This window comes from Portunus trituberculatus, chromosome 20 (assembly GCF_017591435.1).
Source record: "Portunus trituberculatus isolate SZX2019 chromosome 20, ASM1759143v1, whole genome shotgun sequence".
NCBI classification, from domain to species: Eukaryota; Metazoa; Arthropoda; class Malacostraca; order Decapoda; family Portunidae; genus Portunus; species Portunus trituberculatus.
In genome coordinates, this window is record NC_059274.1 from 4,650,001 (window position 1) to 4,665,558 (window position 15,558).

Below are 15,558 nucleotides of genomic sequence, written 5' to 3' on the forward strand. Positions count from 1 at the left end.
CTTTTTTATGCACACAAGATTTTCCATTTAACCCTTTTCCTCTGTTCCCTCTTCTTTGTATGTCGTTTTTCTTATTCCTTTGACCACTATGTATGAATTCCCAACTTCCTCAAGATTTCTCCTTTTATTCTTTTTATATCTCTAATCACTCCCTCAATGTACACAAGCTCTTTTTTTCTCTCACTTTTTCGTCCCTTTCAAATCTCTCTGACCGTCACGTACTGATTCCTAATCCCCTCAAGGTATCTTTTGTCTTTTATTCCTTTTTACTCACTTTTATACTCCTTCCCTTTCCTTTATGACGTAGATAAGCGTCTTTCTTTACCTCCTTACCTCTCTTCTTTTTCATCCACTTATTCTACCACCGTTAATTCCTGTAACCGCAGCGTATTGCCTGCCTTGTATTCATTCATCGAGATCCTTACACCGGAAAAAAACGATACTGGTCCTGTTTTCATTAACCATCTGTCTGGCGGGATGAGGTTCTCTGAAGGTCATCCTGCGCCTCGTCACACATTCATTCTCCTACACTCAAACGGTACGACCCCTTAGGCTGACTTTTGTATTTCATGAAGGTCCTCCCATGCTCAGGCGCGGCGAGGCAAGACTGCGGATCGGTCATGCTGCTTTTTATGACCAGCCTGGATGCTCTGCGGTCAGCAATGCGAGGGACGGATGCCTCAGGATGGCCTCAACATGCATACTTTCATTTTCATTTCGTTAACTGTATATATATAACATTTTTCGACGGAGGAATACAGACAGAACTAACATAAATACGTTCGTTTTCTGTTTCCACGCAATGCACAAGACCTCAACATTTCACAGGCTAAGTTGAAAGTCGAATAAAGTTTTGTGTCTTTTATGGTTTTACTAATTCAATATGATCTGAAATATCACCTGGCACTAAACTCCCGAGCAAAAGATAAATGTAATTTCATTTTTGGCTCTGTCCGCGCTCACCCGACGTGACTGAAATATGAGACACAGAAAGCAGCCTAACAGAGAGAGAGAGAGAGAGAGAGAGAGAGAGAGAGAGAGAGAGAGAGAGAGAGAGAGAGAGAGAGAGAGAGAGAGAGAGAGAGAGAGAGAGAGAGGTGAGACTTGCGATATTAAAAAAGAAAAACGTTCCTAACTACTAAAAATGTTGCGACTGTGGCCATAAAATGAATGCAGCCGTGCAATGTCGCGAGCATAAGTTAGTGTGTGGCTAAAAACAGAACTCTGGACGTTTGGTATTACTATTATCACTATCATTATTAACACTATTATTTTTACCATTATTATTATTATTACTACTACAACTACTACTACTACTACTACTACTATTACTACAACCACAACTACTACTACTACTACTACTACTACTACTACTACTACTACTACTATTACTGCTATTCCTTAAACTACCACTACTGCACATGCGAGAAAACAGAGATACTATGCATATGTCAAGAGAATGACAGGATAATTAGATGACGAGTTAAAGGTAGGAAGAAAGCAAGTAAATTGTCATAACTTAGAAGAATGGTAAAGAAAAAGAACAGGAACATCATAACAACACGCTCTTCACAGCTGGCAAGACGTGTGAAAGTGAGCGAAATGTGAGTGGTCTTGTCTGATACTTAATTGTGTTCTTTACGTTTTTTTTACCTCAGTCTTTGGAGATTCGCTGTTTCCATTTTTCTTCCGCCTTCCAGAATTTCACCTCTGAGGAAGAAAGTAACAGAAATTAGGATAATATTACCATCATAAATTGTGCAGCATACATTACTACTACTACTACTACTACTACTACTACTACTACTACTACTACTGCTGCTGCTGCTGCTGCTGCTACTACTATTACTAGTACTACTGCTACTACTACTACTATTACTGCTACTACTACTACTACCACTGCTACTACTACTACTACTACTACTACTACTACTACTACTACTACTACTACTACTACAACTACTACGACTACTACTACTATTACTGCTATTAATACTACTGGTACTACTACTACTACTACTACTACTACTACTACTACTACTACTACAACCACTACTACAGCTACTGCTACTACCACTACAAACACAAGAACGTGACCATCTTTAAAACTAGTTAAAACACGATCTTGCTCTGGAGGAAGATAAATTTTTATAGATGTCAAGTGGCGCTGGTGTGTTTTAATACTGTACACAGCCTTCACCTTCACGTGTGCTGGCAGACGTGCACAGAGCGTGATCCTTGTTTAATTGTTTGGTATTCTGACAGCACATCAACTTTCACGCTGCTTGACTTGCACGCTCATTAAGTAAAAGCAAAGAAATGTGACCTCTAAAAAATATGCACAAAAAATATGAATTCAACATAATGGAAAACATGTTGGAGGGACAAGTTGTATTTCAAAATATGAAAAAAAGGGACATCATTATTATTAGTACGGGCTGCGTTGTCATTATTATTATTACTATGCTACAATTTGTGTAAAAATGTTAAAAAGTCGACAATCATTATCATAACTCCTTGCTAAGATTTCCCTAAAATTATCATTGTGCTGAAAATTAAAAGTTAGGATTAAATTAACAGAAAGATCATCATAAATATCATACGTAAAGGTTTCTCCTATCATCATCGTTATTACTATTATTGTCATTATCTTTATAGCCATCATCATCATCATCACCATCAACTTTACAATAGAGCAACACACTTATATTAATTCTGACATTTTATCTTTCCTTCTCAGAAACAAAGAGCACAAACATCAGTTCTTATCACCCTCACTTAATCTTACTGCTTCGTGTCTACATCCCTCGTTTATTTTCCTTTTATTTACACACACACAATCATGCATTTAAATATTTTCCCTCGGTCTCGCTCTCTCCAGCTGTTGGGAAGCGATAACATTAATTTCCCGTTTCGTTAAAATGAACATTGCACTTTTAACACTTTCTTTTCTGTAATCTATTATCTTTAAGTGTTTCTCCTCCCAGACCCTTGATTTTCTCCGGTTCTCACATCTATCTCTCCTCTCTCCCATTTTTTTCCTCCTACCCCTCCCCATGAACTTTATGTGGCTCTTTATCACTCATTTATTACTTGCAAAATTTACGAGCTGTCTATTTGCCCATTCCCTTCCTCCTCCTCCTCCTCCTCCTTCCTCTTATCATCTTCGTAAATGCGCCGGCCTCCCCCTTTTGCTCGCCTATATTCATCTCATTTCATAATCTGGAGTCCTGTCTCTTTTATCTCCTGGAATTGTCTCTCTCTCTCTCTCTCTCTCTCTCTCTCTCTCTCTCTCTCTCTCTCTCTCTCTCTCGGGAGAGATCCATTATTACAAAAGCATTCATTAGTCGAATTGAAGCCGCAAACCTTTATGCTCTTAAGAAACACTAGGGTAGGTTTTTTTTTATTTATTGACATGTTCGGAAGGATTATAAAACGACACACACGTCCATATAAAAATAAGCAGAATGACAGTGACAGCCCGGAGGTCACAGGTAGATGGATCAAGATAGATAAATAAATAAACAGGACAGAGGCAGAGACACAAATGGATAAACAGATACATAGATAGACATACAAATGAAAAAAACACAGAAAAACGGAAAGACAACATAATTCAATAGATCGAAGGATAAGCAGATCGACAAAAGTATATATATATATATATATATATATATATATATATATATATATATATATATATATATATATATATATATATATATATATATATATATATATATATATATATATATATATATATATAAAGCAACAGCATAAAAATAAACTGCAATTAAGTTTAGGTACACTCCTTTAAAGAAAGAGAAGCCAGATTATTCCTCTCTCTCTCTCTCTCTCTCTCTCTCTCTCTCTCTCTCTCTCTCTCTCTCTCTCTGAGCAGGTAAAAGGAGAAATGTTTCGTTAGGGGAAAAGTTTGGAAGTTATTATCATTATTATTTTTTCCCTCTCAGTGTTGTGGCTGATATCCTAGCCTCGTGTGTGTGTGTGTGTGTGTGTGTGTGTGTGTGTGTGTGTGTGTGTGTGTGTGTGTGTGTGTGTGTGTGTGTGTGTGTGTGTGTGTGTGTGTGTGTGTGTGTGTGTGTGTGTGTGTGTGTGTGTGTGTATGTACGAGTAGTTCAAATTTAAAGATCCCCTCACGGTAAATGTACACTGAAAACCATTACGTAGCATACACATACATACATACATACATACATACATACATACATAGCTACAAACATACATAGATACACATATACAGTACCATACAAACAGATATATACACAAATTATACAATATACAAACTGGATACGAACACGCGCACACGCTCACGCACGGGGACATAAGATAAGAGGCATGTGTATGTTAATGGTCAATACATGACATTTGGTTCGGCTCGAGCAATTAGAGAGAGAGAGAGAGAGAGAGAGAGAGAGAGAGAGAGAGAGAGAGAGAGAGAGAGAGAGAGAGAGAGAGAGAGAGAGAGAGAGAGAGAGAGAGAGAGAGAGAGAGAGAGAGAGAGAGAGAGAGAGAGAGAGAGAGAGAGAGAGAGAGAGAGAGAGAGAGAGAGAGAGAGAGAGCATAAGCACAGAAATAATAATGGCGAGGGGTGTGGAGAGAGAGAGAGAGAGAGAGAGAGAGAGAGAGAGAGAGAGAGAGAGAGAGAGAGAGAGAGAGAGAGAGAGAGAGAGAGAGAGAGAGAGAGAGAGAAAGCAGAAACGTTGACGACCTCTGTGTGTGTGTGTGTGTGTGTGTGTGTGTGTGTGTGTGTGTGTGTGTGTGTGTGTGTGTGTGTGTGTGTGTGTGTGTGTGTGTGTGTGTGTGTGTGTGTGTGTGTTCTCACTGTTGTTGTTGTGATGAGGACGGCAAGAGGAGAGTGAGGGGAGGAAGGAATGAAGATTGGACGAGGGAATAGGATGAGGGGCGAACATTTGCGAGGGATTTTGGTGGAGGGGTTAGAGCCAGAGTGAGGGAATGAGGTGTGTGTGTGTGTGTGTGTGTGTGTGTGTGTGTGTGTGTGTGTGTGTGTGTGTGTGTGTGTGTGAGAGAGAGAGAGAGAGAGAGAGAGAGAGAGAGAGAGAGAGAGAGAGAGAGAGAGAGAGAGAGAGAGAGAGAGAGAGAGAGAGAGAGATTCCCTGTTCCATCCCTCCTTGCATATGTTTCAATTAACAGAAAGCTAATACTATCTTTTTTTCTTTTTCCCAATCTGCCCTCTCTGTTTCTCTCTCTCTCTCTCTCTCTCTCTCTCTCTCTCTCTCTCTCTCTCTCTCTCTTTAAACACGTTTTCTTGGAAGGATCATTAGCTTTTCGCACAGAAGAAGTTATGAATAATGAGAGGTAATTTATATTGATGGCCAACCCTTAACCTTGTGTGTTGCTCTCACCGCCACATTAGGCAATGTGGTGGTGGTGGTGGTGGTGGTCGTGAAAAAATATAGTGCCATATTCAGTTTCTGTTCTCACTTTTTAAAATTCCGCGCAGGTTTTTCAGTTGTGTTTACCTTTGCCGTTTTATTCTGTAGTGAAAATGTTGTACGTGGCTGGTGAGTAATAGAGTTCGGCGGAGAGTTAAAAATGCAGGTTAAAAAACAGATTAATAAGGAAAGAAGCAGGGAGACTAAGGAGAGAAGGAAGAAACTAAATAGAAAGGCGGTCAAGTAGAAAATAACAAGACATACAAGCAAGCAAATGAGCAAGCAGACCAGCAGGCAGACAAACAAGCAGACAAGCAAGAAGGCAATTAATCAAACAAGCAGATGTATAAATAGACAGGTATACTAACAAGACACACCAGTAAATCAGCAGGCAAACAAAATAAGCAGAATAACAGACAAGCAGGAAGAGAAGCAGAAAGACAGACAAGCAAGTGTACAGACAGACAGACAAACAAGCAGATAAGCAAGTAGGCAATTAATGAAACAAGTAGGTGTATAAATAGACAGGTATACAGACAAGACACACCGGTAAACCAGCAAGCAGACAAAATAAGCAAACAGAGAAGCAGAAAGGCAGACATAGCAAGTGTACAAACAGACAGACAGACAAAAAGACGGACAAGCAGGTGGACACGGCGAGGAACAGGTACACGAGCGGCAGGCAGACAGACAGGCAGGCAGGCAAGCAGACGTGTGTTAAAACTTTCCGCACTTTATTTCCAGCCGAGGACGTTGGACGGGAAGTGAGGGAGGCAACATACTCCCCAACGGCAATCTCAGAGGACCACCACCAGTATCTCCTCCCCCACTACTCCGTCTCCTCCTCCCCGACTTCCGCGGACCAGGAGATGGTTGTGGAGGCAGCGGTGAAGGAGGAGGACAGCTTGGCGGTGGAGGAGGACGAATTCTGGGCTCCTGTGACCACCAGCACCTCGGCTCAGAACAATAGTGTTGCAAACCTCACAGCACAGCTCGGAGGCTCCGTTTTCCTGCCTTGCAAGACACACCACTCCCTCGAGAGACAGGTAAGCGCCTCTCTCTCTCTCTCTCTCTCTCTCTCTCTCTCTCTTCATCATTCCCAAGATATCAGCTAACTGCTATTAATGATATATTTTTTTATGGTATATGTTCTTTTCAAGGCTTCATCACTTAGCTATATTAATACTGGATAATATTAATGGTTAAAAAGGCGAGTTCTGTGGTAAATACGCTTACATATTTAATCAAGTAAAGTACGAAGAGTGTTTAGGAAATTACTGCTGCTACTACTATTACTACTACTACTGATAATAATAAAATAATAATAATAATAATAATAATAATAATAATAATAATAATAATAATAATAGTAATAAAAATAATAATAATAATAATAATAATAATAATAATAATAATAATAATAATAAAAATGTTCTGATGGTCTTCCTCATTTTCTTCTCTTCTTTTTTTTCATCTGCTTCTATTTTTTCTTCCTTCTTCCCTCTTACATTCATCCTTGAGTTTACAAGTGGAGGAAGTCATTACTTATAGATCAAGGGCTGTGTGTGTGTGTGTGTGTGTGTGTGTGTGTGTGTGTGTGTGTGTGTGTGTGTGTGTGTGTGTGTGTGTGTGTGTGTGTGTGTGTGTGGACGATAGGTCTCTCTCTCTCTCTCTCTCTCTCTCTCTCTCTCTCTCTCTCTCTCTCTCTCTCTCTCTCTCTCTCTCTCTCTCTCTCAGTAAACAGCTCCCTCACCACCAATCATCGGATCTCAAAACGTACGATATTTTTGGACCTGTGTGATATACGACCTTTTATCATCATCTCTTGTGGTGGGGAGGGGAGGAGGAGGAGGAGGAGGAGGAGGAGGAGGAGGAGGAGGAGGAGGATAATAGTAGGGACATTCATAGTATTTCATCTACATACATATGAAAGAGGGGAAAAAAAAAAAAGCACTAACACACCAACTCTTTAAACATACACGTAAATAAATGTGCCATACGCGTTTGTGTGACTGTTCACTTGTACGAGGAACAAATTAATCTTTCTGACTCATAATTAAGTGACTTTTCCTGTAATATTCTGGAGCATTTCTTTTTATTACCATCATGAAAGGAAAGGTATGGTCACTTTTTCAGGAGATCACACACTGCTTATCATAATGCTGTTTACAGAAGAGATTATGGCAGAGAGAGAGAGAGAGAGAGAGAGAGAGAGAGAGAGAGAGAGAGAGAGAGAGAGAGAGAGAGAGAGAGAGAGAGAGAGAGAGAGAGAGAGAGAATATACATGGGTCCATATCTCACAGAAAACGCAGCCTCTAGTTGTAAATATGTACATAAACTCAAGAATATTTCCTCTCAACTTTTCTTGAGCTTTCATAATCCTGGTCTTCATTTCTTCCCAGCTTTCGTTGCCCTGGACGTCAACATTCCGCACATTTACTCCTCTGTGTTTCGTACTTCTTCAGAAAATTAAAACGCAGCCTGAATAGGATTTTTTGAATGCCTTTGATATAAGTGTTATCTCCGCTTCACCGCCTACGCAAGAGAACAGAGACAGAGACAGAGAGAGAGAAAGAGAAAGAAAGAAAGAGAGAGAGAAAGATAAAAGGGAAGAGGAAAGGAACAGGTGATGACTGAGAGAGAAATGAAAGACAGAATAAGAAGAGGAAAGGAACAGGTGATGGCTGAGAGAGAAATGAGAGACAGAGAATAGGAAGAAGGTGTGAGAGGGAAGATGATGAGTGGGCCAGGGAGGAAATGTCGACAGAAAGAGAAGTAAGAGGTAATGAATGAGGGAGAAAGAACAGGAGACAAATTAAATGGAATTGGGAGGAAGAAAGAGAGGTGGAAGGTGAGAGAAAAGGGAGAATAAATGAGGTAAGGGGTGGAGAGAGAGAGAGAGAGAGAGAGAGAGAGAGAGAGAGAGAGAGAGAGAGAGAGAGAGAGAGAGAGAGAGAGAGAGAGAGAGAGAGAGAGAGGATAAATGAGAGAAAATTAGTCAGGGGAGAGAGACAAAAGCAGAGTCAAGGAGAAAGATAAGACAAGATGACTGAGAGAAATAAGAGAAAGACAAAGAAACGAGGCAAAAAATATGAGAAATAACACAAAGAAATAAACAAGAAACAGGAAAAAAAGTTAAGAAAGGTGAGTGGGGGAAAGGAAACATCAAACGAAAGAAGAGGAAAAGACAAGAGACGGAGAGAAAAGACACGATGAGAGAAGGGGGGAGAGAAAGACAGGACAAGCCAGATAGAAGAGGAGACAAGAGAGATAAGAGACAGGGAGAGAGAGGGAAGAAGAGATAAGAGGAGGAGAGTGAGGGGGAAGGAAACCTGCATGGGGGTCGATGAACGCATCTATAACTGTCTCATGAGCACTGAGACATGGCCGGACCGAGAGCCATTCCTGTCCAGCCCAAGAACGAGATGATTTCATGACTTGATATAAAAAGACTCACTCACCTCACGAGACTCACGGGACACAGATCGACCACCTTCCTCCCACCTTTCATACTCACAAATTAACTCATTATCTCTGCTCATTGTGCCGTAATTAATTAGGCGGGACGCACTACAGGTAAAAAAGTAATGATCGTTTATTTATATATTTTTCACTGTGCTGGAAAAAAAAATGTAGTAAATGATTGGGTTTTTGCTTGGCACAGAGAGAGAGAGAGAGAGAGAGAGAGAGAGAGAGAGAGAGAGAGAGAGAGAGAGAGAGAGAGAGAGAGTAGTGAAATATAGCATGCCGTTGTTTATTAACGCTAATAACGCTGTTCCATGATGCATTTCCTTCACTCGTTTAACAGTCGACGGTTCGAGACTCCAAACAATAAATTGTAGTACAAAGAGAATTAAAGAGAGAGTGAGGGAGGAGCGTGCCTGAGTGTGCGAAAAAAAGGACGCTCTAACCCCCCCCCCCATGTGTGTGTGTGTGTGTGTGTGTGTGTGTGTGTGTGTGTGTGTGTGTGTGTGTGTGTGTGTGTGTGTGTGTGTGTGTGTGTGTGTGTGTTGACGAGTGGGTAGAGGGAGGGTGACCCAACCATGTATTTCACCTGCAGGCACGCTAACACCTATGCGTCACGCTTATTACGCCCACCTGTGACGCCGCCGCTCCCCCGTGTGTGTGTGTGTGTGTGTGTGTGTGTGTGTGTGTGTGTGTGTGTGTGTGTGTGTGTGTGTGTGTGTGTGTGCCATTAAATGTAAATGTGTGTGGGACTAAATGTGTGTGTGTGTGTGTGTGTGTGTGTGTGTGTGTGTGTGTGTGTGTGTGTGTGTGTGTTTGTGTGTTTGTGCGTGCGTACGTATGGTTAAATGAACGTAAATCGCGAGGGTAGGGGCGAGGCTGTATACACGAGCACACTGCCTCCCTCCCTGGCAAGATTAAGTGTTTTCGGAAGTCAGGGTCACTGAGCTCGAGTCCATAGCATTAATGGTTGTGAGTTTGCCGCGCGCCGCCCAGCAAAACACAGGGTGGCGGCTGCTTTGCTTGGCTCCAGGCACGTCGGCAGGAAATTTTGCTTAGCCCATGGTTTAGTAGGACACTTATGAGACTTATGCGTAGTGGCTGTAGTGGTTACTTAGTTAGGAGCTTGGTTCTTACATCTTTCTACAGGACACCCGCTGACACAGATAGAGTTAGTTGTTGTAGTGAAAGATAGAGAGGTCTAAAAGATTAACACTTCCACCACTGCCACTGATGATAGACATACCATTGCAAACATTATCACCATCATCACCACCATTAGAAAGATTATCACAAACATTACTAGCACCACCATAATTACCATTAGAAGAGAGTTATAAAGAAACATTGCAAACACTGACACCATTACGAGACAAGCATAAAGAACCATTATACTAACTTTACTACCACCACAACTATTAGGAGAGAGCCATAAATAACCATTACAAACATTATTGCCGCCACTACCACCATTACTAGAAAATATAAAGAACTATTATTAATACTACTACCACACTCACCACCACAACTATTACAAGAGAGGCATAAATAACCATTACAAGCATTACTAACACCAACACCACCACTACTAACTTGACCACCAGCCCCACCACCACCACCACCACAAACAACAACAGCAACACAAAAACCATCGTCGTCGCGCCACATCCGCCACCAACGCCGTCCCTTCCATCGTCAGGCTAACACCTTTTCTTTCCTCCCTCCCTCGGCAGACGGATTCCTTCACCCTGCCCCGGCCTAACCCTAGCAGGCCACACTCAGCTCTCCACACCTCCGTTCCCCCGCACCTCCTGCCCCAGGTAGAAAACAAAGCTGTAGGGTCTTGCTGGCACCTCAGTTTGATCTGCCCCTCACCTGACCTCAGGGTAATGCGGCCATTATATTGTCTGGCCGTATTGACCTGACTTCTTTAAGGGCACACACGCTTCCTATCTGGCCCCTTCATCTGCTCGTGTTTTGCTTATTTCTTTTAACCTACATGTTTTTTTTCTGAGCTTTTGTTTTTTCCTCGTTTTTTATGTTTTCTGTGTTTTTACGAGTTCGATTTTATTTTCATCATGTGCCTTTACACTTTGTTGAATTTCCTGTATTCTAATCACTTTTCATTTCACTTCTTTGTGATGTTTAGATTTCTGACGATATTTTCTATGAGACTGTGTGTGTGTGTATATATATATATATATATATATATATATATATATATATATATATATATATATATATATATATATATATATATATATATATATATATATATATATATATTGTTTTCCGTATTTTCAATTTCACTTTTTGTTCCGTTTACTTTCATTACATGTTATTTTCTACTTTTGTGATGTTTTTTCTGTGCTTTGACAGTTTGTTTTTGGCTTTGTTTAATTTCGCAAGCTTTCTCTCTCTCTCTCTCTCTCTCTCTCTCTCTCTCTCTCTCTCTCTCTCTCTTTTCCGTTTTAACATTTTTTTTTTTTGGATATTTGGTGGACTTTTATGGAATTGTTTTTATCTTGTGTTACTGTTATGTTGCGATTCTGTTCAGTCTATTAGCATATTTATCTGTTGGTTTGACGAGAGAGCATAACACGTTTGGTTTGGTTTGTTTGATCTGTTTGTGTCTCTTTGTACGCGGGACATTCAGCACTCGCTTTATTCATTCATTTATTAATTGACGCAAACGTGCAGGTGTTATTTATTATGCAACGCTGCACGATGTATGCATATATTTACATTATTTTCTGCTGCCGTCATCACACACACACACACACACACACACACACACACACACACACACACACACACACATGTACTTATCCATTCTTGTACCAATCTATCTCCATTTCTCTGCATATATTCCTCCACAAACATACCAAATTTTCTATCCCATTTATAGTAACTGATCCTATCGTGTCATATTTCTTTGCTCCCCTCCCTCCCTTCCTTCCTTCCTTCCTTCCTTCCTTCCTTCCTTCCTTCTCTATCATTACTAGTACAATTACTACTACTACTACCACTACTACTACTACTACTACTACTACTATTACTACTGCAAGCGCCACCAATACCATCAGTGTCAATATATTCCTGCCATTTATTTGAACAGGAAATAAAGTGAATTTTCAAAGCGTTGGGCCGTACTGTAAATTTCGTTGATTAATATTTAACTCTCATGATCCTTTGTTTTCCCATGAATAATGATGAGCCGACGAGGTGGTAATCCGCTTCTTTATGGCTCATTTGTCTTTCCCTTTGGTTGTATGGGCGCGTGATTATTATTATTGCCATCATTATTATCACCATCATTATTACCGTCCTGTCACTCCGGGCGTTTCTCCTGCGGTACCATTTACTTTATCCTTCTTCTATCTAGAGCGCTAATTCTGCTAATAGATACACGTTTGGTCTTAATTAATGCCATTAGTACATTGCCTATTATAATCATTATCGTCGTTATCTATTACGTTTTTTTTTTTTTAAGGTAATGTTTTATTTATATTTTATTTATTTATTTTTTTTTATCTCAGTGTTAATGTTCCAACTACACAGTTCATCCTTATTATTGTTACTATTTCTATCATCACTACTTTTATTATGTTTGCTTTGCTTTCATTACTTCTCTTATCGTAAAACAAATTTATTTCTAACAAGTCTATATTTTACGTGCACACACACACACACACACACACACACACACACACACACACACACACACACACACACACACACACACACACACACACACACACACACACACACACACACACACACACACACACACACACACACACACACACACACACACACACACACACACACACACACACCCTGATGGATCGATACCTCTGTACCTTTACCATTTACTTATTCACTCTCTCGATGCTCAGTGATGCCATAAATAAAAAAAGTACCCTAATTCAATGCTCCTTTTTACGAGAATTCTCCTTCCATTTTTTTTATGCAAGTGTACAAATAAGACGAACTCCGGAACCGCTTTTTTTTTTTTTTATTCAATGTTACTTTTACGTCAACAGAATACATGAAAAAGGGATAAGTAATGTATATACAAACACAAGAGTGAACCTACTCATAACCGTAAATCATGTATATTTACAAGTTACACACACAAAAAAAAAATAAATACAGTTATTTTTTTCTTTTTTCCCGTCTAAATGAATGAATAGTTCGTGTTGTAAAAAAAAAAAAGTTTGCAGGGTGTTTGCTCTCCCGCCTCCCCACGTTGTGCGAATCCTCAGTCGATTTATTTTGACTGTCCTGGCTTTCTTTTTAGATGACTTGCTCTGCGCTGCTCACCGTTGCTAAAAAAACATAAAATGGATACAAAAAATCAAGCGCACATATTCACCGCGATGGATGTCTTTTTTACGTGGTCTCATTTTTTGATAGAATTTTCCTTGCGTTGATGTTTTGCGTTGCGATTTCTTTTGCTTGTTTTCCTTCCCTTCCTTTGTCTTTTATTTTTTTTAACTACTCACATTTTTCCTACCAATACTAAATTCCTTTCTTTTGCTTCCCCTTTAAGTTATTCATCTCCCCAGACATTCCCTCTCTTTCTATGTACTTTTGTGTTTCGTCAGAAAGGTTACATTTTTTCCAGCCTTACATCGATGTTCCCACACCTTTCCCTTGCCTACATGTCCACGTTCATATACTTTTCATAACCCATATTTTCGAACCCTACTTCCTTGTACAGTTTATCATACTTCATTCCACTTAATTCCCACCTTTAACCTAACCCAACCCAACCCAACCCAAGCTACCCTATACAGTTTACCACAATTCATCTCCATTCCACTATATTCCCACCTTTAACATGACCTAACCTAACCTAACCTAACCTAACCTAACCTAACCCAACCCAACCCAACCAAATCTAACCCAACCTTCCCTATACAGTTTATCATACTTCATCTCCATTCCACTTTACTCTCACACACCACAACCTAACCATGGCTACCCTAACCTAAGCAAACCAAAACTAAGCTAAACCTACGTCAACCCAACCTAACCTAAACTCACCCAACCCAACACCCTAAGGTTACGATCAAGGCTTCTACATTATTTTTTACACCCGAAGACCGACTTTCTCTCTTGTCTCAGTATCGGTCAAGGCAAGTTTTGGGAGTGTTCCCCCTTAGCCAGTGAGACTAAAGTCGGCTTATATTCAAACATTTCTTCTTTTTTTCTTCACTACTCTATTCTTTTCTTTTTTTCTTTCGGTACATGTGAGTAAAACAGAACAGAAAAAAAGTTTCCTACTGCACAATGAACATGCACTGGCTTTTTCTTCCTTTTATTTACTTTCTCTCTCTCTCTCTCTCTCTCTCTCTCTCTCTCTCTCTCTCTCTCTCTCTCTCTCTCTCTCCACTACACGTTGTATGTTCTCTACTGCTTGTCACATTTCTTCCTGCATCGTACATTTGTAATTGGTCTCTCCTAAATAATTTACTGGCTTCTTTCTTTCTTGATGGTGACATTTCCTGCTTTCTTATCTGCTTAGAGAGAGAGAGAGAGAGAGAGAGAGAGAGAGAGAGAGAGAGAGAGAGAGAGAGAGAGAGAGAGAGAGAGAGAATGCTTGCGTGCGTGTTCATTGTGTTCGATAAATAAAATAAAAAAAAAAGTGGGAGCGAGAATTTTGTATAATGCCTTTCTTTGTTTACTACGATGAGAGTACAAGGGAGAAAATACATGCCAGTGAGTCTGCTGAGAAAAATATATACTCTTACTTCATATACTTTCCTCGGTTGCCACAAAAGAAGCCAATATTCAGTGTACTTATATCATGATTATTTTAACACAGTATACCCCCTAAAAAGGAGATACAAACTGTTATCGTTTTCTTTTCCTTTTTTATTTCGTTTTCTTTTCTTTTTTCTTTTACTCCTTTGTTACGTGCAAAATTAAAGTCCACGTTACAAATGTGTTATCTTTTCCCCTATTTTTTTGTTGTGATTTCAGACTTCCAAACACAGGGGTCTGAAGACTGATGGCCGCGGAAAAAACATGAACTGTAAACACACGCAGGCAAACACACTGACACACACACACACACGCATGCTGACACACACACACACACACACACACACACACACACACACACACACACACACACACGTCCATAAACTACGAGAAATCCTCTAGTATACAACATCCCCACGCAGTTGCCGAAGTGGATTACAGAGATTACAGCCTACACACACACACACACACACACACACACACACACACACACACACACACACACACACACACACACAGTTGTTTTTATATTTTTCTACAAAGGTCGGGTTAAAAATATACCTCCAATAACGTATCTTTTGTGGCTACCTTGTTTTTATCATTTTATCTCTGTCTCCTTCACTATATTTTTTCCCCCACGGCTATGCAGATGCTGTTAAACCATTGCTATGCTGTCCCTGTTGCTGTTGCTGCTGTTACTAATGGTGGTGGTGTTCTCTCTCTCTCTCTCTCTCTCTCTCTCTCTCTCTCTCTCTCTCTCTGCTCCAGCGGCTGTTAGTGGTGGTGTTCCGTGCTGTTTTATGCCGCTTATGCTGCTGCTGTTGTTTACTTTTTTTTATTTTTTCTCCTACAGCTTTTCTACAGCACTGGTGTGAGAGTTCTGCCTGCCGCTTTATCTCCTCCTTCC

General features: G+C 40.2%; 1 protein-coding gene and 1 long non-coding RNA gene across 6 annotated transcripts in view; one reads left to right on the forward strand and one right to left on the reverse strand.

The window, feature by feature from the left end:
* LOC123506546 (hemicentin-2-like) overlaps positions 1–15,558 on the forward strand; it is an 85,234-nt gene that overhangs the window by 56,797 nt on the left and 12,879 nt on the right. For 4 of the 5 annotated variants that reach the window (XM_045258727.1, XM_045258729.1, XM_045258728.1 and 1 more), the window contains exons 3-4: positions 6,159–6,460; positions 10,613–10,699. In XM_045258727.1, the coding sequence (XP_045114662.1) occupies positions 6,159–6,460; positions 10,613–10,699 (389 nt within the window). The remainder of the gene's footprint in view (positions 1–6,158; positions 6,461–10,612; positions 10,700–15,558) is intronic. The other variant, XM_045258731.1, reaches the window with a different exon arrangement.
* Positions 1–15,558, reverse strand: part of LOC123506549 — a 161,833-nt gene that overhangs the window by 11,863 nt on the left and 134,412 nt on the right. Inside the window, exon 3 of the long non-coding RNA XR_006675464.1 lies at positions 1,654–1,710. This is a non-coding gene — a long non-coding RNA (uncharacterized LOC123506549). The remainder of the gene's footprint in view (positions 1–1,653; positions 1,711–15,558) is intronic.